The 21,891-nt window shown below is 36.9% G+C and overlaps 2 protein-coding genes across 3 annotated transcripts in view; both read left to right on the top strand.

Annotated features, from left to right (window-relative positions):
- The window catches only part of npr1a (natriuretic peptide receptor 1a), a 96,842-nt gene extending 93,385 nt beyond the window's left edge, over positions 1 to 3,457 (top strand). The window contains exon 17 of the mRNA XM_079591273.1: positions 174 to 3,457. Within this exon, the coding sequence (XP_079447399.1) occupies positions 174 to 325 (152 nt within the window). The 3' untranslated portion in view covers positions 326 to 3,457. The remainder of the gene's footprint in view (positions 1 to 173) is intronic.
- Positions 3,458 to 5,797: 2,340 nt separating this feature from the next.
- ints3 (integrator complex subunit 3) lies at positions 5,798 to 21,891 on the top strand. Of its 2 annotated transcripts, none has more exons than XM_079591298.1 (29): positions 5,798 to 6,145; positions 6,997 to 7,080; positions 9,617 to 9,700; positions 9,803 to 9,916; positions 10,339 to 10,423; positions 10,508 to 10,574; positions 10,702 to 10,843; positions 12,917 to 13,046; positions 13,132 to 13,229; positions 13,319 to 13,510; positions 14,149 to 14,236; positions 14,386 to 14,465; positions 15,101 to 15,192; positions 15,333 to 15,439; positions 15,744 to 15,863; positions 16,090 to 16,219; positions 16,307 to 16,361; positions 16,451 to 16,554; positions 16,764 to 16,928; positions 17,447 to 17,600; positions 17,696 to 17,764; positions 18,211 to 18,286; positions 18,871 to 18,984; positions 19,064 to 19,112; positions 19,205 to 19,372; positions 20,161 to 20,261; positions 20,389 to 20,461; positions 20,573 to 20,726; positions 20,842 to 21,891. In XM_079591298.1, exons 1-29 carry the CDS (start codon positions 6,062 to 6,064, stop codon positions 20,917 to 20,919), a joined length of 3,057 nt encoding a protein of 1,018 aa, XP_079447424.1. In that variant the 5' UTR covers positions 5,798 to 6,061; the 3' UTR covers positions 20,920 to 21,891. The 2 variants fall into 2 exon arrangements, with proteins under 2 accessions (XP_079447424.1, XP_079447423.1); XM_079591297.1 differs by having other exon boundaries at positions 19,202 to 19,372; positions 20,842 to 21,802.

Raw genomic sequence — 21,891 nt, 5'->3', positions numbered from 1 at the left:
TGCTTTTTAATTTATATAAATTATCATTTATTATAATAAATTATAAACTGCATTTCTTTTGCTAGCAACTAAACAATATAATGATCCTTAGTTACAGTATTTCATTTGATGCAAAAAAAATAGTGTGTTAATTTTTTTAATAATCTACTGTGTACTGATACCTCTTCCATCAGCCCTGAAGATCCACGTGTCAGAAGCCACACGGACCATACTGGAGGAATTCAACTGCTTCCAGCTGGAGCTCAGAGGGGATGTTGAGATGAAGGGAAAGGGACGGATGAGGACGTACTGGCTGCTAGGAGAGGTCGACTCCAACAATGCCTAAAAACTGACTGACTGAGAAAAAGAGCTACAAAACAAACACATCTAAACAAATACTGGGACAATGTGGGACACTGCAGCCCTTCACTGGGACGAAAGGATGAAAGACTAGACTCAGAGAGTAATGTTTCAAAACTGGGTCTTATTCATATTTCATCTCTCAAAGTTTCACGTAATTGCTTCATGGAAATCTCGCTATGACTGTTTTTGCCAAGTAAACTCAAAAAGAAAAAACAATACTTGAGCATAATGGTTTAGACAAATGGATCATGACATAACACACCATCAGATTGGTGACTGTTGAGTTGAATGTTTAAGCGCGGGACCTTCTGCTGGTGTGATATCATACCCGTCCGGGTCTTGTAGGATTTTTTAATATTGTTTTGTCGTGATAGGTCTTTGTCCGGATTTTTTAAAGCAGTCATCAGGAGTTGTTTGGATCTGTTTGATGCCGTTTATGTTTTTGGTCGTACAAAGACACAGTGATGTAGTCCCTGTATTTATTTATTTTTAGCCATGCGAAATGTTCTGGATTCATCCTCTGGGATGCAGTGATTCAGAGTTCAGTTCAAAACTCTTCCATCTGCCAAACCTGATCCAGAGAGGTTTGAACCACAGATTAAAGTGACATAATAATAATAAATGTCAAGTACAATTAAGAAAGCATAGAAATGTTCAATGATGGATTATGTTCTCAGAGCTCAAGAGCATTTCCCTGCAGAAATCCACAAATATTGGGGTAGGTTTACATGACAACGATGTACTTAAAACGGAAAGGTTTTTCCTTTGTGTTTTTTTGCGTGCAGACAACAACTTTATCAAAATGATTCACGTTCACACAAACGCTGTATTATTTGGTAGTAGTTGGCGATCTCACTTTGTAAAGAAACACTACGCACCTATAGACTGAACACAAAAAACGCATGTACATGACATCACCGTTCACCGTTCTTAGACAATAACGTGTAAATGAATGGCCAAAACGCATACATGTAAAAAAAAGCTTTTTGTTTTTAGTTGAAAACGGACCCTTAATGTTGCAATAGTGTTCCAGCTAAAACTAGCCCGGGGTGTTCTTGTGTTCATTTAATTGCAGGATTTACTTTCCCCTTAAAGTCAAGAAATGCTCACATTTAACTTCCGTAAAGTGACATTTCCAAATGGATCTTGATTGTATCCATCAAGATCAAATTTGATCACTTTGATTTTATTGGTTAATATTATTTTTGCCGCATTTATGAAATCAGAGATTCCATTCATGTGATTGGACTAAAATAAATTGGGGTCAGTAAGATTTTGTTTTAAAGAAATGTATACTTTTATTCAGCAAGGATGCATTAAAATGATCAAAATAACAGTACATATTTTATCTTTTTAATGTGATGAAAATATATCTATTTCAAATGATTATTCATCAGGAAATATTTTTAAAAATGAATCACAGAATCAATATTGATAATAATAAGAAATGTTTCTTGAGCAGCAAATCAGCATATTATAATTTCTGAAGGATCATGTGACACTGAAGACTGGAGTAATGATGCTGAAAATTCAGCTTCACAGGAATAAATTACATCTTTATTATTACAATCATGTAAAAAATATTTCACAATATTACTGTTTTTACTGTATTTTTTATCAAATAAATGCCTTGTTGAGCATTAGGGACTAAATCTTACTAGCCCCAAACCTCTGAACAGTATAGCTTATGGCAAAATATGCGTCACTTCTGTATTCTCTTGGAAAATATTTAAGAACAAAGAAAGTATGTGACACATAGCTTTAATAAAATAAGACCAATAATAATGAAGCAGGCTGAATGTGTAGACATTTGAAATATGTACTTCCTTTAGGTCGAAGCTGCTGCCACTTTGATTGTTTTACCCAAAATGTTTCTAACTTGCAATTATGCGAAAAATAAAGATTTGAACAGTTTCAGTAGCTGGATCTTAGAATTATGGTGATTCAACTACATATTGTTACATTTTAATAGATTATGAAAACATCTCTTCAGAAGAGATGAATGTGGATTAGAGCAGGAGGAGTTATATGATATAAATAAGTACATTTTGACTTGTGTTTTCAATAAGCATAATATCTTTGTTAGGTTCAGAGCTCGAACCATGTGCACATCATACACCTTTTAATATTTATCAGCTCAAATTGTTTTGAAGATCTGGGCAGGTCTTTCAAATCTTCATTTAAATGCACACAGTATTTTCTGATAAAGTATGAACTTTTCCAGCCAACAACTTCCTGCTGTGCACGACAAAATCTCAGCTATGCCAAATTCTATCCAATGAAGCAAATGTCAAGTTTAAGATCAAGTTGAATCACACATTTCTTCCCCATTCTGAACACTTTCACAGATTCTGGTGTTTTATACGGTGTAAATTGTGCAGCGCTGCTCACCTCCCTGTGTCTATAAGCTGAGATAATGAGGATTTGGACAGAAACTTTTCCTGTTGCGGTGACACCTGCTGAGCCATCGAATCTCACTGCGGGCCAGAGTCATCTTACATTTCGGTACAACCCGAAATCTTTGATCCATCCCCTGTGCCGATGACTGCATACATTATATCCTGACAGGAAACAGTCCAACAATTCTCTAATGGCATTAAAAGCTTCGGTAATACACAAAAATGAATGTCTGTGCCAGATGTAAATAAATGCTGTGTTTTCCCACATCACTTACATTCTGCTGTGACAACTCTCAGTCAAACTGTAGCAATGCACCATGTGGACATGATGGAGGACGTCCTGTGTCATGAGATCCTGGTTGATAATGTCAGATGTACAGTGTTTAAGATGCAGCTCTTCTTGCTTTCCTGTTCGGAGGGCGTGAATAATGATTGTAATGTTTTATCTGTCTTCTATGTGTGGTTTGGATAGCTGGGTCTGTGGGTGTCATATTGGTATATTACTACAAAGTCTTCAAGTGAAGTTCAAATTGATTATTGTGTTTTTTTGGTTATGTTCGGGGGGAGGCGGATTGTGTAAAATAAACATTAAAAACACTGAGCCTTTACACATTCTTGTGCATTTAATGGTATACAGTAATGTGGTATTTGTCACAAAGTCAAGCTTTTAAAGAATAATGCATCTAAGAGGCAAGTGCTGCTATTAGCAATTCAAGTTGTACATTGGCATATAGAGACCATTTATACTGGGGAAATTGTTATGCGTGTTAGCAAAAATGTTTTCCTTTTCCATTTTTTACAGTAGCCTAGCCTATACTCTGCATCTTAGTTGTTTTAATGTTTAAATATTTTTGAAAAGCCATTCAAGTACAATATTTTAAAGCTAGATATGTTAAGATAGCCTTTTTAACTTAATTTAATTTATATAAAACAAAGGTATACTTCTCAAGTCAGTGTCACTGTCAATCAATTATAGCAGGTTTCCACAGCCCGTTTTTGCGTGCATGATACGCACTTTAAGGCGTGTAATACGCACGCACTCCCCACCCCTGATCCTACCCTATGGTTTTCAGTGCGTAACATGCACGCAAAAAAAAAAAAAATTGCCGTATAAATAGTACGAGAAATAACATTCGTATAGATACTACGCACTTTCATGAGATCGTGGTTTCCACTGTGACAACTTATCCCAAATAATACTCATACATGCCAGGTTATAAGCTCAATATGTTAAATGAGCTATATTATTTCTAGTCGAAAACTATAGAATTTATATTGTATATAGCCTATATATATAGGCCTATATATATGTATATAATGTATATGTATGTGAAGACTTCAGATGCAAAAGCTTCTAAGTGCCATCTGAAATTTTCTTCCAGAATGATAATTTTTATCAAGATTGTATGTTTATGTTCAGTTAATTCACTTTAATGGCAATGAAAATTACCTATTAATTGTCATTAAAGTGAAATTACTGAACTTAAATATACTATCATTTTAGAAGAAAATTTCAGATGGCACTTAGAGGCTTTTGCATCTAAAGTCTTCATATATATATATATATATATATATATATATATATATATATATATATATATATATATATATATATATATATATATATAAGGGCTGTCAAAAGATTAATCGCGATTAATCACATCCAAAATAAAACTTTGTGTTTACATAATATAGGCTAGGCTATGTGTGTATACTGTGTAGAATTATTATGTATAAATACACACACATTCATGTATATATTTAAGGAATAATTGCATTTAAATACTGTATATTAATTTATATAATTTATATTATATATAAATATATACATGATTGTGTGTGTTTTTATATAGGCTAGGCAAAAATAATTATACACAGTACACACACATATATTATGTAAACACAAACTTTTATTTTGGACGCGATTAATTTTTTGACAGCCCTAAAATATATATATATATATATAATATATATAGGCTATATAATATTTATTTTTTTTTTTTTATAAAAAATTACAAATTCCATAGTTGGCCCGGATCTGGGCAGACGACTGATGTAGGCTATTCGGCAGACTTAAGTTTGGTATATTTTTAAAGAAAATACTTGCCAGATTATTGCTGAAGTGAAAAGAGTTTAAAAAATGACATTTAAAAAAAGTTATAGAATAAGCACGGCTGCCATACCGGGGAACATCACCTTTGTCAAGGCGGGGAGCAGCCACGCACAGTCCAAGCCGGCAGCTCGGCTGTTCACCTCGGCTTCGGATTGGAGCTAAAAGTCGATCTGGGGAGGTAGTTCAAATTCACATCGTGGCAACTGGATTGAGGCCAGACGTGGTGCTAACATCAGCCACTTCAAAGCAGGTGCTCTTGATAGAGCTCACAGTTCCCTGGGATAATAAAATATTATGCATAAAAACTGACATGTGATATGAAATAGGTATATATTTTTTACAAAACATGTTTTATTCTAAAACTGTGAGAAAATCATACCCGTAAAATTTAAACAAGTTGTGTTTGATTAAAAAAGAGCTTTCAGTAAGATTTTGTTTCGGCGCAGTACCAAACGTTTCCACTAGATGAAATTCGCTTCCCATTCGTTTCCAATGCGGTCATTTTTTACCACGATCAGTAGCCTACAAGTGTGACCTTTTTTTCAGTACAATTTAACCTTTTCCCACCGTACAATTTTTTTGTCAAAATAGACCGAATAGCAACAGAGGGTTAATTATAATATATATTATATATTAAATGTCTGATGTTAACGCATTTAAAAGTCAGCACGTATGTATCCATGTGTTATTTGCATTCCATCCTTAATGTTTGAAATTTTCTATTTTGTTATTTGCATCCCATCCTTATTGTTTACTTTCTGTCTGAGTTTTGACCCACATGTTTACACAGAAGCAGCGTTCTTGTCAAGTTCCACGGGCTTCTTTTTGTCCAGTAACTGGTCTCGCTGACAGTGCCATCACCGTGATTGGTCAACTGCCACGTCAATCAAAATGCCCAGCACGCGATTGGTATAAATGGGTATTTTCGCTCCACCTTCACTCTGCGTTCGGAACACTTCCGCTAGGCCACCATGCCCTGCGGAAGTTGAATTGTTACAGTTGGACACTGTGGAAACACTGGAGTGGTCGCGCGAAGGTGGCGAATTAAGAGTCGTAAACACACTGTAGGCACCTAGGACTGGGCGGAGAGAGGGTTAACTAGTTCATAAGCCCCACAGTCCCACGTAAACAGTGAAAGAAGGGTTTTAAACAGCGCCCTAAACCCCCGTCAGGTCCCGTGTGTGTGGGCGCAGCGAGGCGGGAGGAGATGGAGCCCTCGCCGGCTAAGGGTAAAGCACAGGGTCGCCTTCTGGTGTCCACCAGCCTGGACGCCAAAGATGAGCTGGAGGAGGTAGGGATCGACTCATTCCCTTTGGCCGTTAACGTCGTCCTGCACAACACACATTTGTGAAGAAAAACATGGTGAAAACTAAGTACAATAACAAAAGGACAAGCAGAATTGAGAAGTTGACACTATCAGACTTGTAGGATCTCTCAGAACAGGGCTGATAGTTGCAGGGATGGCTTTTGTATTATTTTATCTTATTTGAATATTAAAATGTAAAGGAAGGAGATGCTGCAGCAGTGTAAACATGATTTGTGATGAACACAATGATGTTACTATGTCATATATGTACTAAAATGACAGCTGATGGTGTCAGTGACTCTCCATCTGCTGGGAACGGTATTAAACAGTGATGCAGTCGTGTCCTTCAATTGAGATTAGACTGTTTATGAACATATGGAATCCATGGATAGATGGATAGATAGATAATTATGAAACAGAAATGTATGCAAAAACACCAATTACATATTTATGAAAAATATATGTGTCAAAGTTTAGCTTTTTAGTAAGCAGTCATATATTATGGAATTGTTTGTATTTTAATATAATTGTCAATATATAAATGTAAAATAGTACTCAATTATAATTATATGCATTATTATTAATTATATTAGTGTAATTATGAAATTATGCTTTTGTAATTATTACATTGATTAAAACATTATACAAAAATGTCTTCACATAATATTGCTTGTTCCCCCTACGATTAAATGTACTTACTAACTACAGTATTCATTTGTTTTTGACGTCGTGTGTGTGTGTGTGTGTGTGTGTGTGTGTGTGTGTGTGTGTGTGTGTGTGTGTGTGTGTGTGTGTGTGTGTGTGTGTGTGTGTGTGTGTGTGTGTGTGTGTTTCAGCGCCTGGAGAGGTGTGTGAGCATCACCACGTCTATAACCAATGGGCTGTCAGAGCGGGAAGCCAATGATGCCATCACTGCTCATGTGAGTGTTTATTAGTCACACATCCACATAAAATAACACGCATCAGGATTCCCACCTCATAAAAAGCTGGACATATAATGGAATTTAAAAATTGTGAGTTTTCAGGAAGCAATAGAAATTAGTAGAATACAAAAATGATATATATGTTTTCGAGCAGAGCAAAATGTTGTTATTTTTGAATGCTTAGGCTATGTTGGGAACCATATGTCCACATTAACTTTAATATATCTGTTGACACTTATTGAAGTAATTTGTATACTGAGGGGCCGTTAACACATAACGTGTTTTTCATTCCGCTACTTGTCCATTATTTTTCAATGTAAACACACGCTAGACGGATGTTTTTTACCACTGCGCTCACTTCTCACGTCTTTTGCTGCGTCTCGCGCATGACACGGCATTCTGAAAACATGGCACTCTGAAAACATGGCACTCTGAAAACATGGCACTCATGATAAAACGCGTCTCTACACTTTCTTGCATTCTACTGATCTGTTTTTAACCGCAAAAACGTGTTCTGTGTGAACAGCCTTAAGGATGGTAATTTAAATATAATAAGTGACAGAGAAATCGACATCTGATTTAAATAGACTAATGATTTGTAAATGCTTATCCACCAATTACCAGTTAACTGTAAATTAATAAAAATGAATTGTGTCTGAAATCGATTACTTTCTGATTAGGTACTTAATTTGAATTTACTTGGCGTTCGCGACCATTCAAAAGTATGTTCTGTATAATATGAACATGTATGAATGAAAATTAGCCGCCATGTCTAAATACCATGTCGTTACAGTCACGTGACCTATCAGTGTTAGTTGCGTCGCTTCACTGCCATTTATAAATCCTCTTCCATGGCCTCATGGGAAAGTGTCCATCAGATGTGCACTTAAAGGTGCTCTAAGCGATCTTGCGCGTTTTTAGGCCAAACCATTTTTTTTCACATACCGCAAAGAACATCTCCTCACTATCCGCTATCTGCCTGTCCCCTGAACACACTGTAAAAAAAACACGGTCTCTGCAGAGAGCCCAAGCTCCACAAACAGCAGCAAAAACAAACTGAGCAATAAACAGAGCGACCCGCACCACGAAACATAACAAACTGTTCCAGCCAATAACCGATAAGAATGATGTGGGGTGGGGTTTGGGGGGTTATTGCGTGGATGAGGAGGAGGGAGGGTCTAGCTAGCCTCCGTTTTGTTTGATAATAATTCAAACATCAACAAGAGGTTACGCCAACCGAGATCGCTTAGAGCACCTTTAAGAATCTCGGTGGTAGTAGTAGGTCATCCGGGTACTTTTCGCCTACTGTTTTTTGAATACTGTGTATTTGGACTGTTTTTCACTTACTATATAGTAGGGAAGTATTTGATTTCGGATTTTTTGCCTGTGTTATCCTACACGTGCAGATCATGTGAGTCAGAAATGAGGCCTTAACTTATTTCTTTGTTATTCTTAATGTGGATTTCCAGCAAATGCCTGTTATATTTCAAGAAATGGCCATTTATTTAAGCAATAAGGTACTGTGCTATATTTGGAATATAGTCGTGACAGAAGGGTTTTATTACACCGCGTTCAGTGGAGGCCCTGCAAACCCTTCAGCAATGCCACAGAACAACATTCATGTCTTATTGATTTTATAAAACAGTTACTACAAAAAAAGTTATTTTTTATTTATTTATTAAAACTTACCATTACCATTAAATAAAAATATATTTAATTACTCATTTTACAGAATCATTACTCCAGTCTTCAGTGTAACATGAATCTTTAGAAATCATTATGCTGATTTGGTTTTCAAGAAACCTTTATGACTGTTATCAAGGTTGAAAATAGTTAATGTAATATTGTGTGGAAACCGTGATGCATTTTATTTCCAGATTCTTTGATGAATAGAAGAGTAAAAGACATCATTTATTTGAAATATGAATATTTTTTAACATTATAAATGTCTTTACTGTCACTTTCGACAAATAATAAATGCATCCTTGCTGAATAATAGTGTTAATTTCTCTCAAAACACAATCTGCCGCAGTAGTGCATGTCATAGCTGTTGTTATGATTATTGTGTGTGGAATGGAATACTAGGCTAACTATACTACACACTGAATACTGCATACAGTTGTTTAAAAATAGTAATCGAAACCGTCAGCATTATGTAATCATAAATGTTTCCATCAGTGGGATGCCGCATTACTTTTACCCACAGGCTTATAAAAGAGAAGAACAGCAAGACGTTTAGCACACTGGTTAGTGCATATTGATTGTTGACGTGTTGCTCGTGAAGTACATGAGTTTAAATCTGGCTTGGAACTTGCAATTTCCTGTCTTCTCTTCAACATATCTTTTCAATTTGTGACTGACTTGAGATCTGAGATCAATAAAAGTGTCTAAAAGAACTAAAAAAAAAAGAAAAAAGTTGAGAATACTTAAAGGAACTTCACTTGGCTATATTTAGAAGAACCATTGTTGATGATGATGTATTCATGAAAGGGTTTGATGGGGATGATGTGTGTGTGTGTGTGTGTGTGTGCAGGTTTGTAAGGGTCCACAGCAGCATGAGGAGGTGTGTCTGGGTCTCTTCGCGCTTCTGCTCACAGAGCCCACACAAGCACAGAGGGTATGTCGACGCTTCATGAGATCTGATTCATATACATACCACAGAATGCTCTTCTTCTCTAACTGTTCTCCCGGAACATTAACGTAGCATTGTGTCCTGCAGTGCTACAGGGACCTGACGTTAGTGAATCGGGATGGCATGAACGTGGTACTCATGAAAATCAACCAGATCCTCATGGAAAAGTTTCTTAAGCTGCAGGACGTGTGCCGCACGCAGGTGGGATGACAGGAGCTGTTGTGTTTGTGCTGTTAATGAGTGTTATTTTAGTATTATTTATATACTATTTAGTATTTATTACTATTTAGAATTACATTTTATATTTTTAGTTTTCATTTACAAGGTTTAGTAATTGTATGTGCTGTGATTTTTATTTTTACAAATATTGCTATTTAGCTCAATTTTTGTAAATAATTTTAGTACTTCAACTTAAACATTTCAGTTTTATAATATATTTATTTTAAGTTAAAAAAATGTTTTAAATAATAATAATTCGTTACATTTATATGTATTTTCTGGGTACTCAAAGCACTTTACATGGAAGGGGAAATCTCCTCAACCACCATTCATATACCAACATAATTCATATAGTTTTGTTGTGTTAACGGCACTTTTGACGTCTCTTCTTTTTGTGTGGGCAGCTGGTGTGGTTGGTCAGAGAGCTGGTGAAGAGCGGAGTCATTGGAGCCGATGGGGTTCTTATGACACTCATGAAACAGATCGCTGGTGCGTTCATACACACATGAAAGTCATTCTACATATTTACTACGTACCCCCTATATTGTTTGTCTAACCTACGTCTCTCTGCAGGGGGAGACATCTCCAACAAAAATCTGTGGTTGGCAGAGAACGTGTTGGAGATCTTAGTGGACCAGAGGTAAGAGGTTTTAAGTCAAACAGCATGTGATTTTGATGTGACTGTTGCTCTCTGGGCGGTAACTACGTCCATGCAAATGGACCAGAGTTTATTGTCAGTTTCATGAATGTGTTTGTGTGATGGACAGAGAGTGGGTGCTGAAGAGTGGGATGTTAGTGGCCATGTCTGTGTACACATACCTGAGGCTCATAGTGGACCATGGGACGCCAAACCTGCTGTCCCTCAGACAGAGAGAGGTGGACTTCTGCATCGGACTGCTTAGAGAGAGGGTGAGTACAGGAAAGACTTCAAATCCGGACGTACGTTTATTTTTTTAATATTTTTTTGTTACAGTACTGGTCAAGTTTGGAATAATTATGTTTTTGAAAGACGTTTCTTATGCTCACCAAGGCATCATTAATTTAATCAAAAATACAGTAAAAACAGTAGTATTGTGAAATATTATTATAATTTATAATAATTTTCTATTTGAATAAAGACTTTTGACTTGCATTTAAACACATGTGAATGCGGGAGACTGGAAATGCGAGCTGATGCATAGAAGTTTCTGGTTCCGCTACACTCCAAAGTTCAAGTTTGGTAAACTCTGACCTGCGAATCTGCATCACGTGGAGACGCATGACCAACAGAAGATTGATGCGTTACGACGTGACCTCTTAGCTGAATTAAAAGAATACAAACTTTTTGCTGTAAAGTGTATATTTGAGTAGATCGTATATATATTATGCCGTAATGTGTGACATCATATCAGTGTCCGTAGACATTTCACATGCTCAAAGTGTTAGTGTGACTTTGGCTTTAAATGTAATTCATTCCTGTGATGGCAAAGCTGTATATTCAGCAGCCATTACTCTAGTCTTCAGTGTCACACAATCATGCTGATTTGCTGATGTTTTTTTTTTTTATCCTTATAATTTTTTATATTCCGAACTTTTCATGAGTAGTTTACATTGAGCACAAGGTGAATTTTTGGGGATGTTTTTTGTGTCTGTGTTAATGAGTTAAACTGGATAATGAAGAAAAACTGGCCATCATTTGTTTTCTATGATGCACCTCATGAAATTGATTTCTATGATGCACCTCATGAAATTTATTTTTGAGCCCACATACTCTGACACATTGAGCCATGATGCAAAACTTTAAACTGGATTGCAACATTTTTAATTGAATTAAAAGACCAGAAACGCATTGAAAGGTAAATCGTTTTTATTCAGTGCGTCTTGCTGTAGACTAATTTCAAGGACACTCCCCCTGAAGCCGGCTGAGGTGAAGGGGCTCGTTCAAGTGCACTAAAGCAGGATTGTGATGTCTGTATCTGGGTCAAGAACACTTGGGATTTAACTTGTGACTTGGGCCTGAACCAGCTGTGATTAAAGTAGGCTGCCAGCAATTATTCAACAGATTTTAAAAACAGCATGAAATCCAAATTGACTGTTACGTACCTTATGTAAATGTTCCTGGTCTTCCTGTCCAATCAGGCTTCAACTAATAGTTGTGTTTGTAATCTAAATATTGGAGGCTCAGATAGCATTTGTGTATAAATGTAGGCTATCCTATACATCACGTTTTTTTTTTGTGTCAGCCAAACCCGTTTGACCCAATATATTTACTTAAATATTTACTTGAAATTATTTAAATAATTTAACAACACATTTGCATGTGTACTATTCTCTGTTCTTTTAATGGTCACATGATATGGAGGTAAACAAATAAAATATTTATGTCTATAATATACAGATATAATATAATATTTTTTATGTGTTTGAAGGAAGTTTCTTATTCTCAACCAGGCTGGATTTATTTCATCATTGTGATTTAATATTGTGAAATATTATTACGATTTAAAATAACTTTTTTTATTTGAATATATATTTTAAAATATATTATTCAATATATATTCAAAACATTTATAAAAAGACAAAGTTGAATTCAATCCTTCAGAAATCATTCTAAAATGTGGATTTGCTGCTCAAGAAACTTTTTTTAATAATCAATGTTAAAAACGGTTGCGCTGTATAATATTTTTGTGAAAACTGATACTTTATTTTCAGTATTCTTTGATGAATAGAAAGTTCAAAAGAACAGCATTTATTTGAAATAGAAATATTTTGTAACATAATAAATGTCTTTAACTATAATTCAATTTTATCAACCTCTGATACTATACATAATTTCTGGGTAAGTTAATATTAACCGGTATTATCAGTTTTCATCCACTCAAATCCTAATGTATAAAGTCTGCCCTACATTTTTAATTTCACTTGAATGTTATTCATTACAGATGTTTAAATGTTTTGTTGCTGTTTCATGTGTTTAATTGCTATGTGATTGTGTTTTGACAGTTCATGGAGTGTTTTATCATGGGGAGGGATCTCGTCAGACTCTTACAGAATGTGGCTCGTATTCCTGAGATGGATTTGCTGTGGCGAGACCTGCTGCACAATCCTCAGACCCTTAGCCCACAGTTCACAGGTGTGCGTGAGGGAATTTCTACAGTAACACAGTAAAGATTGTGTATGTGTTACTGAAGTGCTCTTGTTGCCTTGTCTCGCTGCAGGTATATTGCAGCTCCTCACCTCTAGAACCTCACGCAAGTTTCTGGCCTGCCGACTCACCCCTGACATGGAGACCAAGCTGCTGTTCATGACCTCAAGGGTAAACACGCAAGCACTTGATACCTGACACAGAAACCACTATTTGTTTGTGACTTGAAAGTCAAACACTCTTGCTCTCCCTGGCTGCAGGTTCGGTTTGGCCAGCAGAAGCGCTATCAGGACTGGTTTCAGCGGCAGTATCTATCCACAGCTGAGAGCCAATCACTGCGCTGTGACCTCATTCGTTATATATGTGGTGTGGTTCATCCATCAAATGAAGTGCTGAGCTCTGATATTTTGCCGCGCTGGGCGATTATTGGCTGGCTCCTGACTACCTGCACGGTAAGCAATTACTATAAACATTTCCTAAAGTTCCCTGTGCGTCCTTAAAAAGTCTTAAATTAAGTTTTATCAAATTTAAGGTCATAAAAAGTCTTAAATGGTATAAGAAGTCTTAATTATCATTTCAAGAGGTCTTAAGTTTGGGGATGGAAAAGCAATAATTATGAAATGGCTTAATATCATGTTTAAAGCTTTTGTAAGCTTTGCATTGTTTCAAAGTCAACACTTTATTATACTTAATAAAGTAGTGTTTATAAGCACAGTGCTGCTTTTTTAGAGATAACTGGGGTAACTGCTATATTTCTGCTGTTTCATAAGTGGCATCTTCTGTCAGTCCGCCTTTTTTGACCAATGAAAAGGTTCTCATACATTTAATCATTTATACTTTTGACTTCCTTTTTCTTAAAAAATGGCTGAAATGTGAGGTTTATAATTTTATAAAAACCTTTTGTTTTTGTCAAAACCTGTATTATTTTAACTTTAAAGTTTAAATTGTGTTTTTTTACAGTCAATTTACAGTTTAAAATGTTTCCATACACATTCCCCTACCTTGCCCATATGGTATTCATTTTATTTGTGCAGGTCTTAAAAAGGGTCTCAAAAAATCTGTAATTAATGCTGAAGTTTTGTCTCATCAGTCTAATGTTGCTGCATCTAATGCCAAACTGGCCTTGTTCTATGACTGGCTCTTCTTCAACCCTGAGAAAGACAGCATCATGAACATTGGTAAGAGAGGCAGGATGCCATTACTGTGTCTTTCAGCTTTGACTTCATAAACAGACATGTAATAACCAGATGCTTTGCCTTAACCCAGTCACTGATGCTCTGCTTTTTTCTTTGATCTTTCTCTCTCCCTCTTTCTCTTTCTCTTTTAGAGCCAGCCATTTTGGTGATGCATCACTCCATGAAGCCACATCCTGCTATTACAGCCACACTTCTGGACTTCATGTGTCGGGTGAGAAACTGTTTCTCAGCTCGTACTGTATCTAAGAGCTTGTTCATTTCTTGCACATTAAGTGTGAGTAATGGCTTTAAAAATAGAATCACCAGAATTTAACAGAAGTGTCTTTTTAAAATACACATTTAAAAACATCAAATCAAAATGGATTTTTTTAAATAAGTTATGGAGTAAATAACTTTTCCTCTGGAATTACTGTAAGACTTTACAAGAAGGCCCTATTAGTTAACATTGGTTAATGCCTTAACTAACAATGACAAATACATTTTGTTACAGTGTTTATTAATCTTTCTTAACATTAGTTAATAAAATACAACTATTCTTTTTTAGTTCATGTAAGCTCAGGTCCATTTAAATAATATTAATAGATACAACTTTTGATTTTAAATTAAAAACATTAACAAATTAACATTAACTGAGATTAATAAATGCTTTAATTAAAATGGACTAGCAATGAGTAATATTTCTAATGTAGTTAACTAATGTTAACAAATGAGAACCAGTCCAGTAAAAAAAAAAGTCCTGTCCTGCATTATTTTCCACTGAAATTTCTGTTTTCTGTTTGTTTTGTGAATGCCAGTTATTGTTGTGTTTTAATTCTTTGGTTTACCCGCTGTCGTCTTCTTCTTCAGATCATCCCACACTTTTTTCCTCCTCTTGAGGTTCAAGTGCGGCAGGGTGTCTTCAACTCTCTCAACTTCATCATGGAGAAGAGAGTGCTGGCGTTAGTTTATCACACACTCACACAATCAATGCCATGTGCTCATACAGACACTTCATCAATAATGCCAACCCATGTGACCCTGCTGGTTTCAAGATGCTTTGTTATATAATGATCCTGACTGATCTCTTTCCCTTTCGCAGTCATCTAGCACCTCTGTTTGACAACCCTAAACTGGACCGTGAGCTGCGGTCTATGCTGAGAGAACGCTTCCCAGAGTTCTGCAGTTCCCCGTCACCGCCCTCAGAAGGTCAGAACTACACCACTCTTTCATTGCAAGTCATATCAATAAATAAAAACAACTCAATCCACCAGAAATGTTATACAAAAGGGCATTTTGGCTTACTTTGTTTTTTAGCATACTATTATTTGAAAAGCGCTAATCTTGTATAATAGTCATCCTTACAAAATAATAGCATTAGTATGAGATTAGGATTAATATTTGCCTATTAAAATCTTATACAAGGAGGAGGGATTTGTTTTGTGTAGTTGAGGTTGTGGTCACATTTAATAAATGATTGAACCTAAAAGTTAATGTTTAATCTGTTATGTAGTAAAAATGGAGGAATCTGTTCCCTTGGAGATGGACAATCATGTGCTTGATAAGGAGGATGGTTGCTATGACACCACAGATGCCACCTTCAGTGATGATGAGGAAGAGTTGAACAACAAAGGTAAGATGCTTTTAGTAGCGGCAGATCCACTTTAGCTCAGGCCTTTAGATCAACCTATTAAGAATAAGATGCTCTGCTTCACAAAGTTTTAGTTGGAGTGGAGCTTATGTGCTATCTAGATATAATCTAGATCAGTGGCTCTGGCTCAAGATGATGACCATGACCCAATTTTGTATTTTCAGTTCATATCAGTAGCATCATGATATTCACCCTTGTTTATCCCAAGGTAAAAAACGAGAGTTCAAGTTCCAACAGCTCAAGGAAACCTACATTGAAGAACCTGCTGACATCACACCTTTCGTGGACCAATTAGACGAGGCGCTTAAAGAGAGGGTTCTCCAGCTGCAGAAAGGGAGGTGAGACACTTGATTAATAACCTGTATTATGGATATATTAAGATCTCAATTGCGTAAGTCTCATTTGTGCGGCTCTTTCTCTCTCAGTGACACAGAAACACACTGCGAGGTCATGCAGGAAATTGTGGATCTTATTTTAGAGGTGAGCTTTGCTCAGGGTGAATATTTTGAGCTGAGCTTCAAATACAGCTGAATTTTTACACACTTTTTTTTTCATTTGTCCTATTTCAGGAGGATTTTGACTCAGAGCAGATGTCCACTCTAGCTTCCTGTCTGGCTGAACTGTTTAAGAGTCACTTTAGAGGAGATGTGTTACCTGAGGAGATCACAGAAGAGTATGTTTTTCTCTTTCTCTCTGACTTCCTGCCAAGTCGATTAGCACACTATCTAGTGGTTAGCCCTTTGAGCCGTGATGCTCATCTGGGACATGTGTCTTCCAGTTGTATCCTTATCCCGTTTCCCCTGTTTTCTTCCCATTATGTCCTGTTACTTTTGTTTATTTTTCTTAATGAAGAGGCTAATATGTTGCTGTGTGTGCTAATAGGTCGCTGGAGGATTCCGTGTGTAAGCCGGTGTGTCTGATCTTCAGGAACTTGTGTCAGATGCAGGAAGACAACAGTGGCTTCTCTGTTCTGCTGGACCTGCTCGCAGAGCTCTACCAGAAACAGCCGAAAATCGGTTATCATCTGCTCTTCTACCTCAAAGCCAGGTACAGTCAAATGTTCTTTAGTCCAAAAAATATCAAAAGCAAGAAAAGGACGAAGTCATAATGGTAAACACAGAAGGCTTTTCTCATCTCCTGTCCTCTTTCAGTTTCACTTTTTGAATGACAGACTACTGTCACCTGCTGGTATGGAGAGTTATTCTCTCTCATACAGATGCAGAACATAAATGCTAGTTGGCCATTGGCTGTTGTCTTTGCGACATGTTCAAGTGAAACTTTTTGACCCAGACACAAGATAAGTGAGGCGACACCACAGTTGACTTTCGTTGTCACTAATTCTTTGATGAATCACACTTCACATAGCTCTATATTAAACATGGAAAGATAAATTACTTAACGTTGGAGATTTGTTGTGCCTGATTTGGAAATTATGCTATTTAGGAATGTGAAAATCCAGGTTGAGCAATTTGAAACAATATTAAAACTAAATAAATGTGGGCAATGTTTTTTGATTGTATTTCAATATGGCTATAAAATAAAAATGTGTATGTACGTCTTTGCAGCAAAGCAGCAGCGGGGAAGATGAGTCTGTACGAATCATTTGCTCAGGCCACGGCTCTGGGTGACCTGCACACCTGCTTGATGATGGACATGAAGGCCTGTCAGGAGGATGACGTGAGGCTACTGTGCTATCTAACCCCCTCCATCTATTCAGAGGTAATGCGCGTGCACGCATAGACGTCATACTCCAACACCAATGTACCTGCAACTGAGAGTTTCACACCCTTTTCTTACTTTTTTGTGTTGTACAGTTCCCAGATGAAACCCTGCGTAGTGGAGAGCTCCTCAACATGATCGTAGCTGTCATTGACTCAGCACAGGTTTCAAATTTACACCTTTATAGGGATAGTTCACCCAAAAATGAAAATGATATCGTCATTTACTCATTCTCATGTCATTCCAAACCCAGAAGACATACAAATATTTTTTAAAAATGAATAAAGATATATTTTTAATGAAACCTGAGAAATGTATGTTCCTCAATTGAAAGTCCATTACACCAAAATGTTGATGCTTCAAAAAGTTGATATAAAGATCATAAAAGTAAGCCATTTGAATAAAGCAATTTAATCTTCTGATGAGACACAATCGCTTCATTTGATAAACTAATTTAATTTAGTCCTTTATTCATTTATAAACAATGATAAACAGACATGCATAGAGCAAACATAAAACTTTTGGGGTGAACGATCCCTTTGATACTGATTACATTCAAATTATTATTTTTTTCCAAATCTCTATTAACCTCTTCCTCTTGTTTTCACAGCTTCAGGAGCTGATGTGTCACGTGATGATGGGTAATCTGGTCATGTTCCGTAAAGACTCAGTCCTCAACATCCTCAGTAAGTTTAATTCAGTTTGCAAGCTCTGATGGTTCTCCATCTGACCCCACAAGTTTCTGTTCAAATTGCATTATTACACCAAACAAACCGAACGCCAGGGTCTGAATTTAATGTGAGATTTGGGTAAAAATGCCAACAAAATGAACAAAAATTCTCTCCAAATTCAATATACAGGGACAAAAAAATGTCCCTGGCCCTGCTCAATTAAACTAAATCAATTATGTTCAATTCTAAATTCTAAATCAACACCAAGTTCAGTGTTTTGTTGTTCCTTCATATAAATATATATATATATATATATATATATATATATATATATATATATATATATATATATATATATATATATATATATATATATTTTGATCACATAATCAAACTTGTAGGGTCATAAAAAAACAAATATCCCCTCTGGACATCACTTTTGGCAACTACTGTATTCTTAGCTTGTTTTGTCATGGATTTCAAACTGACTCTGTGCTAAAAGCTTTAGTGAGAAATTTGTGTTTATCTGTGTGAATGTGCCAGATATTCTTCCATGGCTTTGTAAATGTCATTTTCCCCTCTGCATCTGTGTGTTACAGTTCAGTCTCTGGACTGGGAGACATTTGAGCAGTACAGCACATGGCAGCTTTTCCTGGCGCACAGTATCCCTCTGGATACCATCACCCCCATTTTACAGCACCTCAAATACAAGGGTAAGCATCACTCAACATAGACACACACTTTCACTTTACACTTACATTTCCCATAATTCTCTTCTCTCTCTACTCACAGAGCATCCTGAGGCTCTATCCTGCCTGCTCCTGCAGTTACGCAGGGAAAAGTAAGTCTTTTCACACAAGTGGTTACTTATATTTTCTGCTGTGGGACAGTCATTTTTTTATTCATTTTTTTTTTTGCTGTGCTGTGCTGAAGGCCGAGTGAGGAGATGGTGAAGATGGTGCTGAGCCGACCCTATCACCAAGAGGATCAGTTCACCACCAGCATCCTGCGGCACTGGGCGGCTAAACACGACGACCTGCTGGGAGAACACATCAAAGCCCTGCTCATCAAGAACAACAACATGCCCCGTAAACGACAGAGGTAATGACATGTTCTTCGGCTAGTTCGAAGCCCTCCTGTGACATTGAACCGAAAGATAGATGCTGTGTGGTTAAGGCCCTGGGCTGAGGACACACAGGTTGCAGGTTCAAGCTCAAGTGGATTGGCCACAGGGTCAGTATCCCTGGAGAAACATGAAGTACATTGAATATTTACAGTATAAAAATAACTAGGAAATCACAAAGATCTTGCCAGTGGGCAAGTTTTCTGCCCACTCATTGTGTATGACTTGCAAATATAATGGCACTAAGAAACATCTCTTTTTTTATATTTTAATAGCATCTCTGATTTAAAATCAGTAGCAAAAATGCCAATATTGCTGAAGTTTGACTTAAATATCTTTTAAATTAATTATTAAATATGCTTCCATGTGTTCATGCAAGGAATGATTGTGTGGAAAACACTTTATTTTAAGTCAATCTTGACCTAAAAATGTTATATCTACTTAACCGTTTGGGTTGAAATTATGGTTTTCTAATTGGGGTAAAAAGCTCCTGTTCGAATGAATTTCAAATGATATAATTTTAAAGTTTATAAATACACAACTGTTCAAAAGTTTAAGGTCAGTAATGTATATAAATGTATACTTTTATTCAGCAAGGACTCAGTAACAGCAAAGATATGTGTTATACAATATTACTGTTTTTACTGTATGTTTTACCAAATAAATGCAGGTCTGTTGAGCATAGAAAAATATCTTACCAAACTTTTGAAAGATAGTGTACTTCTTGAATATACACATATTTGAGTTGTGCTGTGTTTTTGTGTAGCTTGAGGAGCTCCAGCAGTAAACTGGCTCAGCTGACCCTGGAACAGATGCTGGAACATTTGGACAGTTTGAGACTCAATCTCAGCAACACCAAGAACAACTGTGAGTTCCCCTCCACAGCCAATACTCTTAACACCACTAAATTCTTAGCAGGCTAGTTGTCTATTTTACTGTTCATATTGACTTCAATAAACAATTGATCTCTGAATTCTTCTTGTGGGTGTATCAGTTTTTTCCCAGACACCAATATTACAGGCCCTGCAGCATGTTCAGGCCAGCTGCGATGAGGCCCACAAAATGAGGTGTGTTTTTGCTTGATAAGGCACATTTATCAGAATTTATTTATTATTGTATTGTATTGTATTTTCCAGTTCTTATTTTACTAAATGTCCATCGCTTCTTTCTTCTGTCAGGTTCAGTGATCTTTTCTCATTGGCTGAGGAATATGAGGATTCCTCCAAACAGCCTAAATCTCGACGCAAAGCCCCGGCGTCCTCGCCACGGTCCCGCAAGGGTGCGGCTCCTCAACCCTGCAATGAAGAGGAGAGCGCATCCAGCAGCGCTTCGGTAAATCTACACTCACAAATTGACATCATCACAAAGGCCTTCAGACTAGCACCCATATTATTATTATGTTCTACTCGTCATCTGTTTTCAATGGCTTTTGTTGACTCCCCTCCAGGAGGAAGAGGACTCCAAACCCAAAGCTCCCAAGAGGAAACGGAAAGGCTCATCTGCAGTAGGTTCTGACAGCGACTGAGAGGACCTCGTCCTCATGCCAACCACACCCAGCATAACCACGCCCCCTCTGTGATCGTGTCGTCACTGGAGACTACCCGTCAATCATCGACTCAGCCAATCGGGGACAGCCTGTCCAAACACTCTCCTACTGTAGGGGCAGAACTCTTTCTCTGGACTCAAATGCAGAGGAGCCTGGGAGACAAGCCTCTACAATCTCTAACCACTGCACTGCTCGGCTATTTTAAGCCTCAGAGTTTGGTTAAGTGCAAGGATGGGCGCAGTGGGGGCGGCTAAGCCTGGAAAATCTAAACCCAGACTGGCATAGACTGACAGATGTACAAACAAGACAGACTGCCTTAACAAAAAGGGTTATTTAATGTTCCTCAATGGCCCATCCATAAAAATTCATGGTAATGTACTTCAAAGAACGATTACCCACTAACAATAGTGAACCCGGACTGTAACATGAAGTACAGGGATCTTAAACTGATTAAAGATTTTACTGCATTTGGAGGTTCATTTTGGAATGGTGGAAAGCAGATAGGGGCCTTCAGGTTCAAGCCTTTTATCTTTTCATATTGAACAGACCTTTCCCATGCCCATCATTAATAAAGATTGACACTCTGTCCTGTTTGGACACTGTGGCTCTGCAGAGTGGAGCCGGAGACTTTACAGAGGGTCTGAGTTTTTATCTCATGTTTGAAATGCACAGAGTTGCAGAAAGCAGGACCGTACAAATGGAGGACTTGACTTGGACTTTTTAAAGAATTCTTTCTACTGACTTATTTTCATAAAAACAGATTGTAACTATGTTAAATGACTATGATATTAATAAAAAAGGGCGGAAAAAGTTTGGTTTTCTTACCAAAAGGTCACGTTTGAAGTCTTGTATTCTTGTTGGGATGAAAACAAATATATTTGCAGTCTTCAATAACATACTACTCTACTACCATGCATGTCTTTAGTTTGCACACTGGATGTATATTATGCT

This window comes from Phoxinus phoxinus, assembly GCF_949152265.1.
Source record: "Phoxinus phoxinus genome assembly, chromosome: 19".
Taxonomy (NCBI): Eukaryota; Metazoa; Chordata; class Actinopteri; order Cypriniformes; family Leuciscidae; genus Phoxinus; species Phoxinus phoxinus.
Note: the sequence above shows the minus strand (reverse complement) of the source record. Positions and strands in the feature narration are given on the sequence as shown.